Genomic DNA, 25,503 nt, shown 5'->3' on the forward strand with positions numbered 1-25,503 from the left:
TTTGTAGGGGAGAGAGGGGTCTTTAAAACACTGTGCTGTTCCTCCAATATAATTCCATACATTCTCCTCTTCATATTTATTTCTGGACTTCATATTCATTTCTTGACCACCTAAAGTGTTTGTCAAAGATGTCCAGGTGTGCTTACTCTTTAAACTAGAGCCCCCAGCCAATCTGGCCAAGTATCTTATGACTCCCAACATTTTTTTTGTTCTGTGTATTACTTTCAGCAAAAAATGAGCCCCCATGGTAATTTAATAAACTAATCACAATATTCTTTTAGATGTATCTATCAAGTGTTTAAAACATATAATTCTTGTTCCTGAAGCTCTAAACCAAAATTTCTACCATATGATTATAATTGTAAAATATAAAATTTTATTTTACTTATAATCGTGAAAACTCTAAATATCTAAACTCCAAATAAATGTGTCTATGCTCATGATGCTTTTGTATCACTTCAGAACCAAACCTAAAATTCTTAAATTGTGCACATGCTTGTTTTCAGAGACAAAAAAGATATATTTGTAACATAATTGGGCAATTATGTACCACTTAAAGCACCGTTAAAGAATTTTTAGTGTGAACCCCTTGGATCTTCTCCAACTACTAAATGGGGACCACTGAACTAGACAATAGGATCATTGATTGAGTGGTGGGATGGATCTCCAAGTCCTTCTAGTTGCTGAGTATTATAGAAGCTATTGAGTCTGACCTCCATATTTAATAAAGGAAGTAACTGCTGCCTAGAGAAATCAAACCTTTTGAAGTGGGTCACTCAGCTAATGGCTGAGGCAGTAGAAGGACCCAGTTGTCCTGACTCCCAGTCAGTGCTCAATTTGCCTTACCACTGCTTCTTAATCCATTTTTTTTTTCTGCGTGAGTATCTTACCAGGTGACTTGTACCTTCCTCCCTTTGATCAGGTGATGCTGGCTTCCTTGCTCCTCTGCCTCCCAACAACGAACATTTTCACTGGCTGATCTCATGCTTGGAGTCCTCTCCATTTTTACCTCTGGCTCCTGAATTCTCTAGCTTTCTTCAAGTCTCAGCTAAAGTCCTGCCTTTCCCTTTTCTCTTTCATCAAGTGAAGACGATCTCTTGGCTAAGTTATTTGCATGTTATCTCCCCCATTGGACTTCTTTAGGACAGGGGCTGTTTTTGTCTTTCTTTGCTTCCCTATCGCTTCCCACAATGCCTGGCATGTAGTAAGTGTTTGCTCGCTTGACTTGGATCGTTAGATTGGACTCTAGTGCCCATTAAATGAAAGGTTTGAAGCCTTTATCAAGGGATGTTAGCAGCTATTAGTTAATGATGTGGTAGCCACATGTTCCCTCCTAGGACTTCTCATGAAGTTCCCAGGGCAGAGGTCACAGTAACAAAGCCCCTTCCCTGGCCCAATCTTGCCTTTCGTTGTCACATTCAAGGGTTGGATGATTTCCCCCCTCCCTCCTTTCCCTCCCTCTCCTTGCCTTCCTTCCTGCTCTAATTTAAACAGTGCCTACCAAGGGGGAAAATATCCTTTAACTGAAGGGATGAGTAAAGCATAGGCTATGATTGAAGCTTATCTTCATGTAGTTCAGAAAGAGAAAGGAGGGGGAGCCGCAAACCCTTTTGAAATAGGAGCCGCTGGGCGGACAAGCTGCCTGGAAAGGCCCTGGAGCAGCTGAACCATGAGAAGGAGAGCCTTGTCTTCATTCAGCACTCACATACCTCCAGTGGCTAAGACTTGGCAGACGTCACAGGACTGAATGTGGTCCAAGTATAACTGATTGGTTGGGCTCTATCGAATGATTTATTCCCAAAGGGAATACTTTGGATCTAAACATATTTTTATGCCCCTTTACATATAAGGGCTAATTCTTTCTCCCCTGATTCTCTCATCCCTGCCCACATCCAAAAAATATTATCACTGGATTTTATTTGATTAATGCAATACCTAGAAGAGTTATTGTCCTATCTGCTTAAAGAAAAAATGTGGTCCCTTCCAACTCTAACCCTGTGATCCTTCTTTTACAGATGGGCAAACTGAGGCTCACTCAGTTTAAGAGTTTGCCCTTGGTTCCACAGGTAGGGAGGATGAGGGGCTAGATTTGAACCTAGGCATCTCCTGACTCAGGTCCAACATTCTTTCTGTTTTGCCTCTGGGTTGGAGGCTCAGAAGAATTCTGACCTGGAGAGAGGCTGTGGCAATCACCAATGTCAAGGGGGTAGTTAAAGACCATTGCATTTGCCAGTTGAGTCATTAGTGACCTTTGAGACAATGGTCTCCCTCCATCATACACTGTTGGGGTTAGAAGCAATCAGCAAGGTATTTACCATTCCAAGTCTTCTCAGTAGAACCCTTAGCATAGCTGAGTGGGTGGAAGGGGGCTATTTACTGACTAATTATGTGATTGGTGAGAGCCAAGTCTTAGGATGTCAGCCAGTGAAAATCAGAATGTGCAATGGTCTACTCCTGGGAAAGCTCTAACCAGGGACCACCTCCCTGTAGGGGACATCCCTGCTACCTCTTCTTTTGGTCCATTTTAGCCTCTTTCACCTTCAGGCTTTCATCATGGTCACCTCCCTTACCCAACTTCCCTCTTCCTTTTTTTTTTTTTATTTAAGATTTTTTATTTTTAGTTCACAACACTCAGTTCTGCATGTTTTGGAGTTCCAGATTTTCTTCCCTTCCCTCCCCTCTCCCCTGCCCCAACATGGCATGGAATCCGATGTATCTTTTACATATATCTTCACATTAAACTTATTTACACAATAGTCAAGTTGTAAAGAAGTATGATGACCAATGGAATGAATCATGAGAAAGAAGAAACAAAACCAAAAGAGAAAAAAAAAAGAGAGAGAGAGAGAGCAAACAGTTTGCTTCAATCCACATTCGGACTCCATAGTTCTTTCTCTGGCTGTAGTCAGTTCTCTCCATCATGAGTCCTTTGGACTTGTCTCAGAACCTTTTTTGCTGAGAAGAGCCAAGTTTACCGAAGTTAGTCATCACTCAACTTCCCTCTTCTAAAAAAACCAAAAAACAAAAAAATAAGATTTTTTTTTGTTTAGTTCAATTAAAACCTATGTTTAGTAAGCTTCTATCAATGCCCAGAAGGGTGTGTGTCTGTGTGTGCGTGCAAAACATGCCACATAAACATTTTAAGTAACGAATTCCACCACTTCTGTACTGAAGGAGGTTTGTTTCATTGGATGGGTTGGTGACATTGATGGGGGGAGCTAAATACTCCTACCATTTTCGGTTCACTGCTTTAGCGGGCTAAACATTCCCTGGACAGCTATGATGGAGGGGTCATGGTTCAGGCAGAGAACTTCCTAACAACTGGAACATCCCCAACAGGAAGACTATAGGTTGCCTTGTGAGGTAGTGAGTTCCCCATCACTAGGGATTACTTTCTGTCTTCTCTTTATTTATTATACTTACATAGTCTTATATTATCTAAACGTATGTATATACTTAATGCCCTATATGCTATATATAATCACATATACTCATGCATCTCTGTAATGTATATGACATGCACAACACACATATGTACATAGACACACACAAAGACACACATACACAGATATACATGCCCACTGTCTCTTCCATTAAAATGTGGCCTCCTTTAGGGCAGGGATTGTGTTTTTGCCTTTCTTTGTAGCCCCAGCACTTAGCACACTGTCTTCACTAAATTACTACTTTTTGACAACTGAGAGGGTGCCCCAAGGTGTTTAGGCAAAGCCTGACAGCCACTCATGAGGAAAGCTGCAGAGGGTAGATGGCAGCTGTTTCAGCCAAGGGTTCGATGAGTGACCCACAGTCCTCAGGTTCTCTGGGTCCCTCACCTGCCGGGCCGTTGACTTGTGAAGTCTTTGTGGAAAAGATCTGAGCTGCTTTCTTTTCATCCATGCCTCACACAGCTAGGGATGCCTAGAGAGCTCTGCTCTCATTGAATGGAAGAATGCATGTCTCAGCGCTGTTGGCCAATGCAGTTACCTGGGGAGGGAGAGGAGGTCACCGAGCTTCTGAGAGTTGGTCGGGGTCTGAACGTGGCCGAGGTTAAGACCTTGTCTACTAAGGTGACCTTTGAGAAGGTGAGCCCACAGTGCCGATTCTCCTCTCATTTATACAGAACTTTGAGGTTTGCAAATCTGTTTGTGTGTTTTCTCACTTGGTTCTCACGACAATCCTGTGAGGGGAGTACTATTATTCCTTTTAGACAGAAGAGTAAACTGAGTCTGGGAGAATTTAAATGTCTTTTCCAGGGTCACACAGCTAGGATATATCTGAGGCAGGTCTTTCTGACTCTGTGTCAGGTGTTGAGTGCCATGAGCTCCTGGCTTCCACTTAGAGGCTGTTTCTATTTTGCCAAGATCTCAGAACCCTTTCTCCGGTGTCTTGCTTCTGTCCCCATGGTGATCCCACATGCCTGCATTTATTCTGGTTCCCAGGCTATTGGCCTTCCTGGAATGATGCTTTTTGGGGCATTTGAGAGCAGCCATCCACAAGATGCTGAAGATGCCCTTCCTCAGTCCTCTGCATGTGGCCGAGGCTGCCCTTGTGCCTACCTCCTCATCGGACTCTGGGGTGCCAAATGTCCCAGGCGTCCCCTGGCCCTGTGTGCCCAGCCCGAGGGGGATACAATAACACCTGGTGACTCTGCTCCATGAATCTGAGCCCCTGCCTCTCACTGGGGAGGCCTGGCCTTCTTCCTCCCAGGGTGATCTTTGATTTCTTAGTGTTGACTGTTCCTTCTTCAAGGGTTGCTCTTTCCCTGAAGAGAGGTTCTGTCCAAGTAGAACGTTGAGTAGCACATTTATTTTCTCTTCCTGTTAACAGGTCTGTAGTTAATTTATCCAAGAGTTCTTACCCAGGGCTCCACCTGAGAGCCACAAACACAGCTGGGTCCTTTGGGCACCACATGTCCGGCCTGGGATTAGGCTTCTGATTGGAGGAGGATGGCGAAAGCAGGCCGGAGGGCCTAGGGGAATCAGAGCAATTTAGCAGGCATTTATTAAGCACCTACTGTGTACCAAGCACTATGTCAAGACAGGCAACATCCTGATCTCTGCCCTCCAAGAGATCATCTTTTAATGGCAGAGACAACCTGCAAATAATTGGAAGCATTAATAACTGAGATCCTTTTAGAGTACATGGGAAGGAATCACGGAGGGAAAGCACAAACGTGGGGGCAAGGAGGGCTGGGATGCTTGGAAACGCCCCTCTAAAGGGGGGGAGCCTTGAAGGAAGCCAGGGCACAGAGGAGAGGAGGGAGAACATTCTTGGCTTGGTGGGGGCTGGGGGGCACACGATGCAAATAGGTGGCAGTGGGAGATAGAAGGTCAAGGGTGCTGCTGTCATCCCTCTCATTCAGCTCGATGTCGGGCAGTGTGCCTCCAACAATGGAGGAGTGTGCACAGAGCCCTTGTCCGGGGATCTCCCCTCAGCAAGTCCAGAAGTTGGCAGAAGGGCCCCTTAGCTGGAGTGAGGAGTCCCTAAAGGGGTATGGAGGGAAGGATGCATCCTCGTCCTCAGCTCTTAGCCCAGCCCACCCCTCCTTCCAGCTCCTATCAGCCGGCTGGCGCCATCTTGTAGAGAGCTTGGGGCCTGGATTCAGGAGGACCTGCATTCAAGTGTGGCCTTGCATGCTCAGGAACAGTGTGACCTCAGCCAAATCCCATCACCGCCATCTGCCTCCATCTTTTCCTCTGCAAAATGGGGATAACAAGAACACCAACCTCCTAGGGTTCTTGTGAGGATAAAATGAGGTGCCCTTAGCACAGTGCAGAGTGCATAGTAGGTGCTGTACACATGTTATTGTCGTTATTATTATTATCATTATTATTGTTGACATCCACCTTCCAGGCATGTTGAGAAGATCACAGGAGGTGATCTGTAAAGCAGTTAGCACAGTGCAGAGCGCATAGTAGGTGCTGTATAAATGTTGTCATTATCATCATCAGTATTATTGTTGACATCCATCTTCCAGGCGTCTTGAGAAGATCACACGAGGTGATCTGTAAAGCAATTAGCAGAGGGCATGATACATAGTAGGTGCTTTATAAATAGGATTATTGTGATTATTCTCAGACCTGAGGTTTCAGAGGAAGCAGGATTAAATGAACCTCTCTCCCAAACAATGGTTCTACTTTGAAGGTCCTTCCTTAGCATGTTGCCTTTGCAGGCCAGCTCTGACACCCTCTTTGGGATATAACCCCCCAATACCCGCTTTTTCTGTTTGGAGGGGCTGAGGGTCTAATGTGCTTATTAACCGGTGAAGGAGGCGATCTAGAACTTGCCTTACTTATCAACCGAACAGGTCAGCGAGTCTCCAGGGGTGCCCTGGTAATCTCTAGTATTCACACAGTCTCCAAAGTGAGGGCTGAAGAGTCAAGCAGTGATTCACGGGACCGTTAGCTGTGCTTTGCCCCTTGGGAGCCCTGAGCATGGCATGGAGCAGAGGCAGCTTTGGGTCTCCTTGGCAGCGTAGGCCTGGTTTGGAAACACAGAGTCTCCAAGGGTAGTTGGAAGTGGCTTCTTTCAGGCAGACCAACCACTGACAAATAAAGAAATACTAGAAATACCTTTCAGCAGAGGAGGGGTGGGGGGGGGGCTAGGGGTTCAGAATGAGACATACACCATCAGGTTCAGACGGGTGGTTTTGTTAACCAGTTTTTCATTTTTCAGAGAGGGGCCCATTGGGGAGGGCATTGTATCTGACAATGACCTGGAAAAAGAAGGGGCCAAGAAAACTTGTTTTGAGAGAGAGGAGGAGGGAGGTGGCACTGGTAACTTAGCTAGAGACAAATTCATCTTAGCATCTTAAAATATATTTAAGAAAATGGTGGTGGAAAAGCCACTCAGTAGAAGGAAGAGCTGGTGGTAACAGGAAGCAGATGGGAGTGTGTGGGATTATGGTGACCCATGGCCCAGTGGTGTGAATCCCACAACTATCTACCCACAAATATTGGTGGGATGTTAGGGTAGGGCATCCTGGAACATCTCCATGCTTTATTTTCTCTATGACTAAAATAGAGATAATGCCTGGATCATGATTTCATTAATGTGCAGAACTCCGGGGTGAGAAAACGCCTTTGATCAATAGAGGTTGGTACCTTCTTGGCGAGAGCCTTAGAGAATCGGCCAGGGCATAGAGAAGAAGGGTCATACAGTCAGTATGTGTCAGAGTTGGGACCCAGGTCTTCCTGGTTCCAAAGCCTTTCCTCTATCCATTACCCAGGGAGCTCAGATAGAATGCTGGGCCTGTGGTCAAGAAGACCTGAGTTCAAATGTGACCCCAGACACGTGACTCTGAACAAGTCATTTAATGCTGTTTGCCTCAGTTTGCTCATCTGTAAAATGTCTATAACAATAGAACTTGCCTTTCAGGTTGTTGTGAGGGTCAAAGGAAATAATGTCTGTACAGAGTCGTAGAAACACTCTGTTATTACTGTCCTGGTTGTCATGGCTGTGGCTGCTGCCCAGGCTCCCTCGAAGTCACTGCAACGAGGACCTTACCTCCTAGATTCTCTTCCTGTACCAGCTTTTGCTGATGATGAAGAGGATTAACGCTCAATAAATATCTCCCATTCTGTGGGATTTTGTGTGCTAAGAATGCTCAGAGACTGTCTTTTTGAGTAATAATAGGAAATGAGTTTGCTAAGTTTCTAAAGGATCAATAACTTGGTGTTTAAATTAGGTCTTTGAGGATCCTGTGAGATTAACATTTTGAAATCATGGAATTTTTGATCTGCACAGAGCCTGAGGGATGATCCCCCCTTTAGAGGGGCGTTTCCAACCAACCCATTTTACAGCTGAGGATACTGAGGCCCAAAGAAGTTGCAACCTACAAGTTGTCTCCTCAGCTTGTTTACACAGAGCTCCCTACTGGAGTCCACACCCCCTCCCCTTCCTTTGTTTTCCCCAATGGTTATTTCTCCCATTAATAGGATTCATATTATCAACCATGCAACTAATCTTGAAGCAGAAAGGGCCTGTTTAGGCATTCTTGATCCCAGCTTCATTCCATGGGATAGTTTCTCGAAGTGAATAAAGTTCATGATGGATCTCATGAGGCTTTGGTTCATGAATCCAAGTGGAGATGTTTGGGTCGAGTCTGCAGAGGAAACATTTCATTGTTGCTACATCACACCATATGCAGAAAGACTGCAACTAGTCTAGGTTTTGAGGCCATCCACAGAGTTCCATTCATTTTTTTCTCCCTCTCTTAAAAATACTTTGATCCTTCCTTCCTTCCTTCCTCTTTTTCCCTCTCTACTTTCCTCCTTTCCTCCCTCCCTTCTTTTTTCTCTACTTTCCTTCTTCTATCCTTCCTCCCTTTTCTCTCTTTCCCCTTCCCTTCCTTCCCCTCCCCTCCCCTCTCCTCTTCTCCTCTCCTTCTCCTCCCCTTCCCTCTCCTCCCTCCTTTCCTTTTCTTCCTTCCTTTCCTTAAGAAACCTCTCTTATAACATAGTAAAGCAGTTCAGTGAAAGAACTCAACATATCCATTTGCATGTGACAGCATTTGCAGTGATCCACATTTGTAGACCCTCATCCCATCCTCCATTAAGGGAGGGGTGTATGTTTCCTCTTCAGTTCTTTGCAAATAAGAGGGGGTGTTTTCTTTAATCTATTGTGCACGTGCTTTTTTTTTTTTCCCTGTCATCATTTATATATATATATATTTTTATCACTGTCTAGATTCCCTTTTTTGGCTCCTAAAATCATTGGACCAGAACTTGTCAGACCTCAGAAGTCTTCACATCCAACTCCCTTATTTTACAAGTAAGGAAAGTGAGGCCAGTATCCCAGGGAGTCACCCACCTAGTCCAGAAGGCAGGCAGGCTGTGAAGCCAGGTCTCTGACAGTCACTGCTGCTTCCCCTCGGGTCTCTGCTTCCTTCCCTCTCCATCAGTCCATGCAAGTCCTCCCTTGTTTCTTTGAATTGCGCACATTCTTCATTCTTATTGTACAATAATATTCCATTTCATTACTATACCTCCATGTGTTCAGCCATTCTCATCTTGATGGGGTCCCAATTTGTTTCCAATTTTTTGCTACTATAAAAAATACTATGGAGTCTGAATACAGACTGAGGCAAACTATTTGCTCTCTCTCTCTTTTTTTTTTTCCTTCTTTCTGGTTTCGTTTCTCCTTTCTCATGACTCATTCCATTGGTTATAATTCTTCTTTACAACTGGACTATTATGTAAATAAGCTCAATGTGAAGGTACATATAGAACCTACATTGGATTACATGCCATCTTGGGGGGCGGGGGGGAGAAGGAGGGAGAGAAATTTTGGAACCCCAGAACCTGCAGAACTGAATGTTGTAAACTAAAACTAAAAATAACGAAAATAATTAAATGAAAAAAAATACTATGGAAATCTTGGTATATACCAGACCTTTCTTTCTATCCTTGAGCCTTTGGGAGTCTGTACTCCTTGAGGGCAGGGGGAAGGGAGAATTTGTTTGTTTGTTTGTTTGTTTTTGTCTTTGGTCCCTATGCCCCTGTTTCCTGCACAACTTCTGACCCAGAGTATTACTGATTAAGTGCCTGCTGCATTAAATAGAATAAGAGGCCAGGGAGGATGCCCTTGGGAAGAGGAGATGACCCACAGTGTTAGAGGCTCTAGAGGGGCCAAGGAGGGTAGGGACAGAAAACCCAGCATTTCACTGAGAAAATTGTTCATGACCTCGTGGATGGCATGGCTTGAGTGGAGTGTTGGAGATGGAGTCAAGGTTCAAGTGAGTGGAAGGAAGTGTCTACTCTGAGCACACCATAGGAGTTGGTGGTGAAGGGCATGCCAGAGAGGATGGTAGCTGGAGAGCCATTGGGTGTTCCAGGGTGTGCTTAGTGTCAGGAGCCAGAAGAGAGGGAGGCAATGTCGTAGGGGACTGGGGAGTCTGAGTGATAAAGTGTGAGGCTACTGGCCTTAAGAAAGGATGGGGAGATCTCTCCCTTAAGATTGAAGGGAAGGAGCAGAGAGGGGAGACAGTGAGGCACATGGAAGAAGAGCCAGGATGGGAGGTCAATCCAGTCCTAATCTTCTTATCAAAGTAAACAGCCAGACCATCAGACAGGAGTGAGAAGCCTCCGCTGCAGCAGTGGATTCAAATCAAGGAGAGAACAGAAGCAAAATGTTCTAAGGCAAAGAGAAGCAACTCTAAAGGCAGCAAACCTGGGTTCCGGTCCTGCTCCTTTCACTTGCTGCCTTTGTGAACTTACTTAATCTTTCTCAATTTCCTCATGTGTAGATTAAGGAGCTTGGAGCAGAGGGGCTCAGGGATCCCATTCAGCCCAACATCTATGCCGGATCCTGTGAAGGTCAGAAACAGCCATCATGATCAATGTGGTATTGAAGAGATGACTGAGTGGGTTATTAGGCTTGGAGAATCCCCTCAGCACATTTTTCAGGTTGCCTCCAGTAGCTTTTGACTGTTAGGGAGCAAGTAGAGTCATTGGGCGATAATAGTCACCTAGAATTGGGGGATGAGGGACAAAGAGAGGACTGGGAAGTTGGAGGGCAGAGGGATGTTGCTAGAAATCACTGACATGGGGAGCCACGGGCTCCAGCCTGTGTAGGGCAGGGAATGTGATCTGAGAGAAGGGAGAGCTTGAAGAAGAGGAAGAAACAAGGGCACCGCTTGTCACAATGAGGGGATGAAGAGGGATTGTAGCAGCGGCTGATTGGGAGAGGTGGAATTAGAGGAGACTATGGGCAGAGATGGAGGATTGGGAGCTCAAGACCTTGGTGGGATGTGAAGAGGAGGCTCTGGCCCAAAGACTTCTTGTTACAAGTGTATGGAGTTGTGTGTGAGGAGATTGACAGAGACTGAGATGCGTCTACCCTGGACAGGCCTGCTCTTGAGACAGTCACAGGGCTTTGCCAGCCAGGAGAAGGTCAGTGGGATGGAGCAAGAAGAGAAAAGCCCAGATGAGGAGGTGAAAGTTCTATGCTCCTCCTTTGGGCATCTCGCTCTTTGGGCCACACTTCCCGAAACGAGAATTCTTGGGGCAGCTGAGTCCCTCACCCCAGCTGCGGTCAGTTGGTCCCCTTTGCTCAGGGAGGCCCGGTTCCCCTCCTCCTCTCCCAGCCTCATTTGGGTTTTTGTTTTTGCTGAGGTGTTGGTTTGTTCATCCCTTTCACTTCTTGCTTTCAAGATGATACAAAGGCTAGAACTAAAATTTGTTTCTAAAATCAGGGAAACTTTGAGGAAGTAAGACTGGGGCAAGGGTGGGTCTGTGGCCCCTGGTCTTCTTGCCCCAACTTTGTCTAGTTTTGTTTCAGCCTTCACCCCTCCCCTCATTTGCATAGTATCTCTTTCCAAAGAGCCTAGAGCCCTGGCAAACAGGGATGGACCTTCAGCCCCATTCTAGAGAGGACACATTTGACCCACAGGAAAAGGGAAGTGACTTAGAATTTAGACTTTTGGACTTTAGACACAGTTCAGTCTATATCGCACATTTTATAGATGTAAAGTTGAGGGCCAAGGGGGTTGTGACCTCACTTCACATCATGGCCTAGAATTAGAGGTCAGATAACCATTTGTTGGGTATGATATAGAGGAGGTACTCTTTGTGGTAGAGGAAGGCCTCAGTTGTCCCTCCTAGCTTTGAAATTCTGAGAACTCAGGCAGGTTCTCTTTACTTTGCTATTGCTCCTGTTCTGAAACATCTCTGGGTTGCATGTGTTGGAATGAGAAAGAGACAGAGAGACAGAGAGAGACAGAAAAAGAGACACAAAGAGAGAGAGAGAGAAGGAGGAGAAATGTGGTTTCTTCTCTTCTATTTGGTTAAGAAATCCCTAACAGTAGAGACCATTTCTTTAATATCATCATGCCTTCTAGCCCCCTAACACAATGCTGTGTATTCATTAGGTGTACAAGAAATGTTTGCTAAGTGTCCCACTCTAGTCCAGGCTTTTGTCTTCTCCCTCCCGCACTGTTTGTGGTAGCCACACTTTTCCTGCCTTTGACCTTGCTCTCCCCACCCAATCCCCTTTCCCTGAATAATAATAGCAAGCATCTATATGGGACATTGTGATCTGGCTACCTTATCTGATGGTCCCCATCTTAGGGGAGGGTGTCAGGGCAGAAGATGATCCTGTAAACATGTTTTCATAAAAGGCAGCATTTTAACCTCCTCATTTCCCCCTGATGGTTGCACCTTCTAAGAGTCATTGGTTAGAGGATTTCCTGGAGTGACCCTTCTCTTTACCTGAACAGACAGCTGGAAGCAATCATGCCCCCTCTCAATTAATTCAGTCCAATTAATAAATTGCCAAGTGGGGGTGGTGCCAGGGAGATGATGCTTGGAGACTTCCGACCTCCTGTTGGAGGGCCCTTGAAATCAGGATTGATGGCGGGTCTTTGGTGTAAAGCCCGCCACACTTTGTGCCCAGCTGGGTAGGAACTGGATGGCTGGCTGCTTCATTCTGGGTCACTGCTGGCCTCAGATGGGCCTTGTGGAGATGGCTGACCCTGTTACAGAATAGTAACTGTCATTATTTCTTAAATTTTTACCACTATCTCTTGTCTTCATATCATTTTCCTTTCCAAATGTTTGCTGCCCCTCTCCCCTATTCAGGGAGCCGTCCCTTGAAACCAAGAAATAAAAATAAAAGAAATGGATTAAAAAAAAAATCAGGTCAGTAAAACTAATCGATGCGGCCACCACATCTGACCCTTTATGCAATGTCCCATTCTCACAATCCCCAGACTCTCAATGAAGGGAGGGAAATGGATTTTCTCATCTATTTTTAGGAAACTTGCTGGTTCATTATCATTTCCTAGTGTTTATATAAGTGACATTTGTATGTATGTCATATTTCAACATTTGCAAAGCACCTTATATAGGTTATCTTGGTGGAGACTTATGACAGTCTTTTGAGGATGCTGCTTTTATTTTACAGATGGCAGCATTCAGATCCACAAGGCTTCTTAAGCACTCTCTATCTGTCAGACCCCTGCCTTCAAGGAGCTCATACTCTAAAATGGGAAACAACATGTGAAATACTAGGTGGATAAAAGATGTATAGAGGGAGGACAGAAGGCATTCTGTGAGGGGCAGCCATTAGTGGTTTGTGGGGGCTGGGAAAGGCCTCTTGGAGGAAATTGGGTCTGACTCTTGAAGGAAGTAGGGGAGGTGAAGGAGTGGAGGCAGCAGTATTCTGGACATGGCAGACCATGAGTGTGAAGGCATGAGTCTTCTCGTGGGGCTCTGTGTAGTCCACTATGTGACCAACTTCCCTGCTGACCTGTTTGTGGGAAAAACTGGGGGTTATTCGGAGAATGCCTGGAAATTTCCTCTCAGGCCACTCAATCTACTTTCCTTGTCTTATTCCATCCTGGGCCCAACTAATTTTCCAGTTGGCAATGTCTATCTAAGAATTCAGTACCGATATACATGCTGTCCAATTACCAATGCTCTGTACAACAGGCATTGTCCGATGCGTTTTTCCCCCTCTGCGTGGATCATTTGACCTAAGACCTTGAGGAATTATGTTTCTCATGTAGGAGGCTCTGTGCTGCTTAGAAGCCTAAGCATGGTCAGGAAAATATGGGCCAAAGAAGTGGCCTGGGCTGGGTAGTCTTCCTGACATGCACTCTTTTGACTGTTCTTGTTGTCGAGACAATCACCAGTAAGAGCGTAGACCTCAGAGTGGCATGGACGGTTGTTTTCTGAGCAGTACCTTCGTCCCAATGCTCTATGCATATCGATTCCAGGTGGGCACTCTCTTCTGTTTACAACAAAGGAAGCTTTTTTTTCTTTTGATTTTTTTTATTAATTAATTAAGTTTTAGTTTACAACCCTCAGTTCCTCACATTTTTAGTTTCAAATTTTCTCCCGCTCCCTCTCTTCCTCACCCCCCACCCAAGACAGCATGCAATCTGATATAGGTTCTACATATACTTTCACACTAAACATATTTTCACAATAGTCAAGTTGTAAAGAAGAACTATAACCAATGGAATGAACCACGAGAAAGAAGAAACAAAACAGAGACAAAACTAAAAACAAACAAACAAAAAAAAAGAGAGCAAATAGTTTGCTTCAGTCTGCATTCCAACTCCATGAATGTTTCTCTTGATGTGGAAAACCTTTTCCATCATGAGTCTTAGAACATTGTATTGCTGAAAAGAACCAAGTCTATCAGTTAGTCATCAGAGATTCCGTGTCTGTAATCGTGTATAATGATCTCTTGGCTCTGCTCCCCTCATTCAGCATCGGATCATATAAGTCTTTCCAGGCTTTTCTGTGATCTACCTGCTCCTCATTTCTTATAGCACAATAGTATTCCATTAAATTCACATACCAAAATTTGTTTAGCCATCCCCTCGATTTCCAATTCTTTGCCACCACAAAAAGAGCTGCTATAAATATTTTTGTACATACATATCCTTTTCCTACTTGTATGAATTCTTTGAGATGTAGCCCTAGAAGTGGTATTGCTGGGTCAAAGAGTATGCAGGTTTTTATTGCCCTTTGGGCAAAATTCCATGAGTGCTAAGGAAACACGTGTTAGGAGTGATGGTAAAAGGAATCTGTGCCCACTTTCTCTGTGGTACCTTTCCTAGCTCCCCATTTCTGTCAGGATAACATACAAGTTAAATCTCTTTATAATCTGGTTCCAGAAGTTTTCTAGACTCATTTCATATTGCTCCACTTTGCACAGTCTTTGTTCCAGATCAAATCTTCCCTTTCCCCCATTGCATTCCTCCTTATACACAAGATGGAATTTCCAGTTCCCATGCGTTTCCATAGGCTGTGCCCCATGAATGGATGGTACACCCCCTTCACCTTTACGTCTTAGACCTTTGGCTCAGCACAAGTATCTCCACCTCTGGGAGACATCTGTCCTGATCCTGTGGTATGGTAGTAATCTCTTCTTCCTCACATTGTAACTTATCTGTATAGATATAGGATGGAAATTTTGGAGGGTTGGAGTAGATCTCTGTCTGTCTCAATGTATACATACACTTCTATCTATATAGAGAGATAGAAATAAATAAATAAACATTTGTATATCTATAGATCTCTACATAAATGTATATGGAGTCATATATATAGGGATATATGCATGTGTGTGAGTGTGTGTGTGTGTGTGTGTGTGAGAGAGAGAGAGAGAGAGAGAGAGAGAGGGAGAGAGAGAGGAAGAGAAAGAAATAGGTAGATACAAATATACATAGATATAGATATAGATATAGATATAGATATAGATATAGATATAGATATAGATATGGATATAGATATAGGTATAGGTGTTGGTACCAAACACAGTGACTTGCCCAGAGTAGCTGCTGCTCTTTAAATGCTCATTGGTTGGATCCTTTCAAATATGGGCATGTTTGTTCTCTTCCCCTCAGTACTCAATCATGTCTCACCCTTCGTGGCTGCCCCCCAAGAGTACCAGTGAATCCCTTGGTCACGCTCCTGCTCGGATGGAGACAACACATTCATTTGGGACGCCCAGTATCTCCGTGTCCATGCAGCAGGCACCCAAGAAGTTTGCTCCAGTGGTCGCCCCAAAGCCAAAATACAATCCCTACAAGCCACCTGGTGCTGAAGGTAAGAAGCAGGGTCTGCCCTTGGCGTCTCTGAAAGCAGGCAGTGGATGTCTGTGTGACATTTGGTGCTGGGTGCTGGATGATGATGGACTCCTCTGTGGGACAGTGCGGCACAGTGATTGGAGCACTGCTCTGGGGGTCAGCAAGACTTACTTTTTCAATCCACTTTTGATGTTTATGTATGCTTGTGATGATGGTAAGTCATTGGGCTTTTCTGAGGTTCAGTTTCCTTGTGTGAATAAAGGAAATACTAGTAGCAGTGGCAGTGGCCCCCGCCTGCCGGGTGTTTGGAAGATGAAAGCTCCATGGGAGCTGGGGCTGTCCCACCTTGTTTTGCACCCCCTCTGTGTTGCTGACATACAGTCAGGGCTTAATAATGGTGTGGCAAATGAACTTGAGGATGACACAAGATAAGGTCTGTCCAATGCTTTAGGACTTGGGAGGGCCATAGCAGTGTCTACTCTGGTGATCTGGCCATTTCTACTTGCATGAGTGCCTCAAGTCTCCTTAAGCCCTTTCATGGCATTCCTCTGCCAGATTTGTGTCCCCATCTCCTCATTTTGACTTTAACCATACATGTGCAGAAATGGTTCTTTTTTGGATGAATGTGTGTGAGTAGATGATTAAGAGGCTTTCGGATGGAATGGTGTCAGAATATCCGGATGGAACTCCCTGCTCATCCAGCTGTATGACATTGGCCAGTCACATCATTTCTTTGTCCCTCAGTTTCTTCATCTGTAAATTGGGCTGGGAGAAGTTCCTTCCTAGCATGGAATTCTTTGATTTTGTCTCTCTTTAAGACTCACTTTCCTCCTCTCTAAGTTGGATTTGATAATTCCTTACTCGTCTGCTTCAGGAGATCTTCTCTCCTCTCCCTGTCCACCTCCTGCTCCCAGATCTGTGATTTCATCAGGACAGGGAGTTCCCAGGGAGGCTCTTTTACCAACACAAATCAGCCCCTTCTCTGCCACCAAGTCTTAAAAAGTGGCTTGGGCCATGGAGAGTTCCAGCGACTTGCCCAAGGGCTCCTACCCAGCTTTGTCAGAGGGGAAGTGGATCTACATTCTTCCTGACTCTGAGCTTGTCTCTCTTTCCACTGTCCCACATGACTTCACAGGGTCATTTTTGTGAAAAGCCCTTTGGAAGTCACTCCATGGTAAATAAATGGGAATTGGATTGTTCTTTGACTCTCAGACACAGTACTCAGAAAGGTGGTCCACATCAAGGTAAGGGAAAATGGCATTGGTGTCATTCCCATCCATGATTAGGGTCTCTCCCCTATTGTGGCCCCCTCTGCCTAATTTGCCTGCCCCTTGCTTCCTGTCCTACTCATTGGGAACATTTAGTTCACCCCTTGTAGCCTTCTTCTGGAAGGCAGTCCTCACTTCCCCATCATGGTCCTTCCTCACTTCCATCTTGTAAGCTCTTTGACTCTACTCACTTCTCAGACCAAGGGTTACCAGCTTAGTAGTTGGACTCCTCCCTGGTTTTCTCTCTCTTCACTCTATTTCTCCCATATCATACATATTTGGATTTGTGTTGCATTCCCCCAATAGAATGGAAGTTCTTTGAAGGCAGTGTCATGTTTATTATCGTATCCCCAGCAACCCGGACAGTGCCCTCACAGCATAGTTAGGTGCGCACTGGATGCTAGTAATTACCTATTTTTATTGATTTCATTCAACACACACACACACACACACACACATACACACACACACACACACACACACACACACACACACACACACACACGCATACCTTATGTAAGAACCCCACCATCAACTTCCCAATGAATAACCACTCCCTCCCCTACCAACAAAACAAAACCCTCTCTTGCCACAAATCAGCATGATCAAGCCAAACAAATCAGTGCGTTGGCCTTGTCTGAAGATGCTGTCACATCCCACTCTGGGTGCCCACCATCTCTTGCCTGACAGGTGGGAGGTCTGTTTTGCTTGTAATCCTCTGAAGTCCCCATTGATCCCTGAACTAACAAAGAATTCTGAAGCCTTCATTGTGGTGCACCTTTACTTTATTTCACAGTCATACATAAACATCTTTCTCTTTTTACTTATTTCACTCCATCTTTTTATACACTTCTTCCACAGTTTTTTGTTTCCTGAAATCTCCATATTAATCATTTTTATAGCCCAATATTATATTTCATTTATAAACCACAATGTATTCATTTGAAACTTATTGTGGAATGTAGGATATAATATAAGATACTAGTCTAAATCTAAATGATGCAAAACTGCTTTCGAATTTTCCCAACCTTCTTTGAATAATAATAGCTATCATTTGGATAACACATTAAAATTTTCAGAGTCCTTTACAAATATCTCATTTTTTCCTCATAGCAATCTTGGGATTGAATAACTTTTTTTTCTTTTTATTTTAACCAGAACTAAATATTTTTGAATATTACTTGTTTCTTGTATAGTTTGAAATCTGGCTGAGCTGGGCCTCGTGATTCTTCTTCTTTTTTTTTTTTTCTTTTAAATTTGTTCCCTTGAGATTCTTCACCTTTTGATCTCCCAGATGATTTCAGTTATTGCTTTGCCCAGGTTAATAAAGTCATCCCTTGGATGTTTGATTGATATGGCACAAACTCTGTGGATTAATTGAGCTAGTTTCATCATTTGTGTTATATTGGCTTGGCTCCAGCTGTGAACCTCAAGTAGCTTTCCATTAATCCTTCTTTTCTTCTATTAAAAATGTTTTACAGTTGGACTCGTACAAGTCCTGAGTGAATCTTGGTAGGCTGACTCCTAGATATTTTAGACATTTTGTTTTTATTTTGAATGAAATTTCTTTTTCTATGTCCTCCTGCTGGGTTTTGTCAGTAATATGCACAAAGCTTGATGACTCTTATGGGTTGATTTCATGTTCTGTTACTTCCTGAAGTTACTGTTGTTTGGGTTTTGTTTGTTTGTTTGTTTTTTTACCTTCACTGACATGAATATTCTAAGCAACCTATCCTGTCATCAGCAAATTCAAAAACAAAACAAAACAAAACAACTATTTGTCCTTTCTCTGTTCTTTTCCAAAGGAGATCTTCCCAGGCCAGGCCATGGGGTTATGGGTTGACCATCTGGGGCCCAGATAATACTCCCCTTAATCCTGAGTCCTCCAAATAAGGGCAGCCTCCTTTGCCTCCCTGAGACCTCTTTGCTGGTAGCATAAGTTATTAAAAGCTCCCCTTTCCCACTCCCTCCTTAACCCTTAAGGATGTTTTGGGATGAGAGCTCCTTCACAAGATCTGATGAGCCCCAATGCTCATGGCCAGAAAGGCCCGTTCCCCAAACGCTCCAACGATTCCATGGTGGTGCCTGCAGTTTACAGGGATTGGAGTTGGGGTTGCTGTGCAGCTCGGCATCAGACAACTCTCCCGCCCCTTCCCAAGCACGGCCCCCACTCCTGCCATCCCACAAAGCGGGATGAGCCACTGGAGCGCCAGGCTGCCGCCTGTCCGCCGCTCGGTGTCGGCCTCTCAGCCAGAGCCTTGGCACGGCGGTGTCCAATATCTGAGCCTCGGAACATGAGACTTCTGGGATCGGGGGTGGGGGGGAAGGGACAGTTAACGCCTCTCTAGCCCATCACGCTCCGTTTCCTGTTTATTGACTCATTCTCTCCAGTCTCTAATTGTTTCTCCAATGACCTCAGTGTTGTTGTCGCGGCGATCTCGCCCGAGAGACCGTGCGGCGCGTTTATGGCTCTCGGTGCGCAGCAGCGCTCTTACTCATCCCTTTTGAATGTGTTTTCTCCTTCTCATTTATCCCCCTCTCCTCCTCGGGCTCAGCCCGGTGGCGAGCTTGGGAGCCGTGCTGGCCTGTTCCTCGGTGATGGATTTCAGACCGAGCTCCTTCCCGGCAGTAAACTCTTTATGAGTTTGTTTGTTTTGAAGGCTGATGTCATGGGCCCAGTGCCCAGCTTCCGAGGCAGGCTTCTGGAGCTTGTCTGGGGCCTGAAGCAGTTGGGGACTGGAGAAATGAGACTCGGGGCGCCCAACAGTAACAGTGAGCTGGCATCCTTGGCTTAGGCATGGCCACATACCATTTCCTCGGGGCCAATCGCCAGAACATCCCAGAATGGCTCTGAGAAAAGAACTCACAGGCTTCTGGTGGCTCTCCTATTTTGCTGATGGCGTCTTTTCTAAGCTCTGGTGTGGCGGTGTCCTGACTGGACCTTAAAGAGACCCCACCTGCAGAATCAGTCCAGGTCTTAATGAAGTCTTTTTCTTTCCATTATTGGTGTGGAGAAAGAGGGGCATGAGAATCATCCTTACCCAGAGGAGGAGAGGGAGCCCTGGGGCACCTTCCTTCACATTTTACCTTCTATGGGGTACACCTTCCAGGCTTCTCCCCCTTGGGGTACCATAACCCGTGTTTTAGTTGGCTACAGGATGCCACAGTGGGATTGTGGTGCTGGGAAGCTGGGAAGCTAGTCAGGAGAAATATCACGTGTGTACCAGGACTTTGCAAACCTAGCCCAGTGGCCAACACATAATGAGTGTGTAGTCAATGTCTGGAGACTGTGATGCCAGTGGCGATGATGGTGATGGGCAGGAGGAGAAGGATTATGGGGGATGAGAGTGCTGTTTCTTTCATTTTTAATTCACAAGGTTTTATTTTATTATTTATTTTCTATCATCAAGTGTTTTTCTCCCTCCTCCCACCCCTCCCCAAAGAGTGGCAGAAAGAAGAACAAAACTCACAACTCTTGTAACAAATACCTTGCTTCTTTTAAATATATTGGGGCAAGGATGGGTAGTCCAAGCAGCTTGGTGGTATAGTGGTTAGAGCTCTGGGCTTGGAATAAGGAAGACCTGAGTTCTAATCCCTCTCTGACACTTACAAGCCTCTTAACCTTGGCCAAGTCACTTAACCAAGCTCAGTTTTTTTCATATGTACAATGGGGATAGTACAGTACCTGCCTCACAGTATTCAATAGCATATGTAAAGTGCTTTGCAAATATTAAGGCATTATATAAATATTAGATATTAACATTCAAGGTAAAAAGAGAGAGTTTTATCTATTGGGATGGCTTTGTAATTCAGGCTTCCTCTGGAGACTTTAATGAATTCAACGAGTATTTATTAGATGCCTACTATGTGCCAGCCCCTGTGCTGGGGGCTATGTCAGTTGATTCATAAATATTTAAGCACCTACTATGTGCCAGCCATTGAACAAAGTGCCGGGGACACAAATAAAGGGAAAAGACTGCCCCTACATGCCAGGTGCTTATACTCTAACTGCAGGGACAAGTGCGGATATAAAACACAGAAGAGAATTGTCTGTGCCCTCAAGAATTTTATATTCCTTTGGGGGAAAACAACAGGAATACACATAAGTAAACAGAAAATAAGAACAATCTAATTAGGCCCTGGCAACTGAGTGAGTAAAGAAAGCTGGAATGGAATGGTGCTTGAACAAGGTCTTGAAGGCAGCAAGGAATCCTATGAATTGGGTCCATGGGAAGAGGGATAGCATTCCAGGAATGGGGAACAAACAGCCCTTGGGAACAAACTTTTGTCTGTACCAACCTTGTTGAAGACCCCCCCCCCCAGAGTACACCAGTCCAACCCAAAGCTGCTGATTTCTGTACGCTTATCTTTTGGGGCTCAGTGGCCACATATGAATGACCCTGAGTCCATCATTGGCCTGTAAGGGTACAGTGTCTTCCTTACTGGTCTTCTGGATTTCAGTCTTTGCTTTTTCTACCTTTGGCATGTTTCCAGAATGGGGATCTGTTGCAATAATCTGCTAGCGGCTGCTGAAGGGGTGTAAGACCCACCAACAACCAGCATGCAGAAAGCTGCCAACACAAGTTCTTTTGATCTGCTTTACTAAGGAAAGTAACGTTAAGGGGTTGACAATCTTATTTTAATCCAGCATACAAATATCATTCACTTAGTCCAGGGGAAAAATCCAGCACCCTGAACTTCAGAGCAAACACAAACAAATTCCAAACATCAACAGACAGACCCTGTCTGATTCAAACCTCAACGCATAGTTACCAGAGTTTAACAAAGTCTGAACATTCAGGTTTACAAGCTGGAGGGCTCTTAACTACAGCTGCCCAGAGTCTCCACAACAACACACCTCCTAGAGTGAGAGCCTCCCACAAATAGCTCTGTTCTAGCTTTTTATACTGTCTTTAGCTGTCATCAAACATCATCTGAGTGACCAGAACTTAGGCTCCTACTATTGGCTCTGATCTTAGCAACTCCCCTTAGGACCCCAAGGGCTTCACACTCATATAGGCTTAGCACCTAGTAGATAGGGGTTTGGGCCTGGGCTTTAGCACCTAGTAAGACTCAAAGACACTTAATAAATCATTTTAAGACAGTAAGAAAGTCCCACCTTAACTGATAATACAGGATCCCAAAACCAAATATACCTTATTAACAATGGAGCAGAAAGGACACCAGCACTTTCGGGCTATATTTCAATGTGTAACAAGACAGCTACTGAATTTGGCCATCCCCAGCATCTCACAGGAAGGATGGGCTGTTTTGTTTTTTTCTCTTTGCATGAAAGCTAATTGGATGTATGTCACCTCTTAGCTTGTGCCCATCCTCAAAGACTTTCTAGCTGGGTAGACCTGTCACAACATGAATTCTGTTGGGATCACCTTGGAAAATCCTAGGGCTCCTTTAACACCAGAATAAAAGCTCAGAAGAGGATAACATTGAAGGGAAAACAAACACGGTAGACCTTTCATTGATAAGCTCTTGGCAGTATTTTCTCTTTGTTTTGAAAAGATCTATTTGGTAGCACTCATCATCTAGGAAGATTCAGGAGCTCAGTAACATAGGAAGATAATGTGTGAATCCAATTTTGTGGTCCATACGGACATGTGAAGATTGAAAAAAAAAATTACCCATGCTCATGTGTGCTTGCAAACATGTCATACCTGGAATGGACCTACTAACTTCTGATACCAACAGCATCCATCATGCCGGCCTGTGCGTGTGTTCACAGCCTTCATTCTCACTACCCTGTGGCCAGCCACCATTGGTTTGGCTGTTGGTACCTAAGAGCAGGCAATCCCAATTCTTTACCTCCGCTTATGTGTGGGCCTTTCCTGCTTACTCTTTCTGACTGTGAAAGTAAAAAGGACCCACAATTCCTCTCTGCCAACATGTATTTAAGTGAGGCCTTATGGTATAATTTCCTTTTATGAACCACAGGGCTACTCACAATAGCTTATTAAGGTTATTATTGTTATTATTTTTTGGTAACCTCCAAATAAGGAATAGCTTTTTTATTTCCTCCCTTTTTATTTGCATTCCAATTTAGGATCAGCACCTTTTTTGATAGTTTTTTTCTTTTAATCCTTTTTGGGACACTAGACTTTTTTTTTAAATAAAAACATACTTCCTCTGTGGTTTTTTTATGTGCATTCTTCCCAGAATTGTCCTTTGGATCTAGCAAAGCACAAGTAACCACCTCTAAGGATTGGATTGAGGTTTTCCTCTATGTAAATTATCTGAAGTAGAAGCAAAAAATGAATGAATGTATTAAAAAAAAAAAGCATTGACTCTTTTAAATCACCTACTATGTGCCTAGTGCTGTGCCAGGTACTACAGATTCAAATACAAAAAACAGATAGTTCCTGCCTTCAAGAAGATTATTTTCAGTAAGAGGAGACAACAGCTTTATGGCTAGGGGATGGCAAGCAGAGTCATTAATTGGCAGTACCTATTCAGGAACAATGGTGTTACTGGTTTCCGTCCCAGAGCTGGGAAAGGGGTGAGGTTCTAGGCAGTTTTAGGGAAGAAGGTTGGGATGGAATGTGAAGCATGGTTGGGGTCCCCAAAGAACAATGGACCATGTTCTGAAGGTAGGGTCCTCATGTGTGCTTCATATTCAGTGGTGATGTTCCTTAGTCGACTGTAGACACTTCTGAGTGTCTAGGCAGAAGGTGAGGAAGAGAATTCTCCTGATTCTATGATGCTTTCCTTTCTTCCTCTCTGTTTGAAATCTGTTTCCCCAGGGTGAACGTTGCCTCCAACCAACCATTTTAAAGGTGAGCCAATCAGGTCCATGCCCCAGTTTGCCTAAGTACAGAATAAAATCAGAAAGACATCAGGACTTCCAAAGAGCGATATTGTCGTTGACGTGTGTGCCCCTTTAGGCATTGCCAATCCTGGTCCCCCAGCCCCCAGCCCAGTTCCCTTTTTCCCCAATCCTTTATAGATTTTCTGGGGCTGCCAAAACCCAACTTCTTATGTTCAGCTTTCTGTCAATGAGCTCCTGCGAATTTAGCTATGATGTACCTAGGACAATCTCTTACCCATTCCCAGGCTCATTCCTGAAACCTCTGCAGTGTGGTACAGTATCTATCAGAGCCTAAATTGTCGGGCCTTCTAAGCCTCAAAATCAAGGGCCCTGACTCTCGACTCTTTCAGACAAACTATGATCATTGATTCACTTTGTTAGTTTCTACCTCATAGGACTTTGGGAAATTCTAATAACCAAGTGCGTTGACATGGTGTAGCGAATGAAGACCAGCAGAGAAAACAGCTCACCCCAGCCCAGGTTCCTCTATTTAGACCTGGAAAGTACCTTAGAAGTCACCCAGTCCGGCCCCTTCCTTTAGCAAATGAAGAAATTGAGGCTCAAAAATGTCAAGTGAATCGCCCAAGGTCACTTAGTTGATAAGCAGAGCCAAGATCTGAACCTACAATGCCTAAACCACGTCAACCTTTCCACAATACTGACCTTACTGCACATTCCAGAGATGATTATCACAGCAGGATGAATTCCTTTTCCATCTCCTTTCTGGTTTTGTTTGTTTGTTTGTTTGTTTAGCTCTGGAAGAGGCAAGCTTAAAGGGCTAAGTTCTATGGAATATTCACCTTTTTTGCCATGGGTTATGTTTGTTAGGTAGGGTGGCTATGCGGCATAGTAGATAGACAGCTGAGTCTGAACTCAAAAAGACTCATTTTCTTGAGTTAAAAACCAGCCTCAGGCACTTACTAGCTATGTGACCCTGGGCAAGTCACTTAATCCTGTTTGCCTCACCTATAACATGAGCTGGAGGAGGAAATGGCAAACTACTCAAGTATCTTTGTTAAGAAAACCCTGAATGGAGTCATGAAGAGTGGACAGGACTGAAGTGACTGAACAACAAATGCTTGGTAGGTAGGGAGTGACTAGTTACATGGTTGTGTGTTGTGGCCAGAGAAGAATAGACTGAGAATATTTTGACATTGCCTAGATAAGTGACTTCAACCCATCGATCTGTGTGTGTTTCCATGGAATGTGCACTATTTAGAAACATAATTACACTGTGGTAGCTGGAATAGTGATAAGCTATCACATTGACTGGTTTGTCCATTTACAAGTACAAGGGAAACAGACCGAGCTTCATTGACGTGTGTGTGTGTGTGTGTGTGTGTGTGTGTGTGTGTGTGTGTGTGTGTGTGTTTCTCGGGGCCTCATAAAACAATGACATTGTTTGTTAAAGAAGGAAATGGTCATTTTTTTAATCTGGCCATCACATTGCCACTTTCTCCGAGGAGCTGGATGAGTTTCTAACTTGTCTCAAAACTTCCTAACATTCTTTGTGCTTTTGGTGATGTCCCAGTGTCCATGTCAATCAATCCCTCAATCCCCAAGCCTTTCATCAGTGCTTGCTGATTTTAGGTGCTGGGGATCAAAGACATATATGCTAGGATGGCAGGGCAGACTCTAAACTGGAAATAGACATGGAGTTAAATTTCCTCTCTGGTCTCCATTCACCCAAAGGAACATGGCAGCAACTAATAATTCTTTCTTGGACCAGCTCCGTGGCATATTGCAGAACATGAGTGGGGGGATTTCTTTGGACATTTCTTAGAGGACAGTTCCTAGGAAATGGAGGGAATCCTCAAACGAGGCTATAGAAATGTTAGCTCACTATTGCTGGAAGGGTTTGTTCTGCAAGATCCCTC

At 44.4% G+C, this 25,503-nt stretch overlaps 1 protein-coding gene across 1 annotated transcript in view; it reads left to right on the forward strand.

Moving 5' to 3' along the window:
* Nucleotides 1-25,503, forward strand: part of LOC118846457 (LIM domain containing preferred translocation partner in lipoma) — a 507,446-nt gene that overhangs the window by 63,980 nt on the left and 417,963 nt on the right. Inside the window, exon 3 of the mRNA XM_036755013.1 lies at nt 15,356-15,557. Within this exon, the coding sequence (XP_036610908.1) occupies nt 15,365-15,557 (193 nt within the window). The 5' untranslated portion in view covers nt 15,356-15,364. The remainder of the gene's footprint in view (nt 1-15,355; nt 15,558-25,503) is intronic.

This window comes from Trichosurus vulpecula, chromosome 4, assembly GCF_011100635.1.
Source record: "Trichosurus vulpecula isolate mTriVul1 chromosome 4, mTriVul1.pri, whole genome shotgun sequence".
Taxonomy (NCBI): Eukaryota; Metazoa; Chordata; class Mammalia; order Diprotodontia; family Phalangeridae; genus Trichosurus; species Trichosurus vulpecula.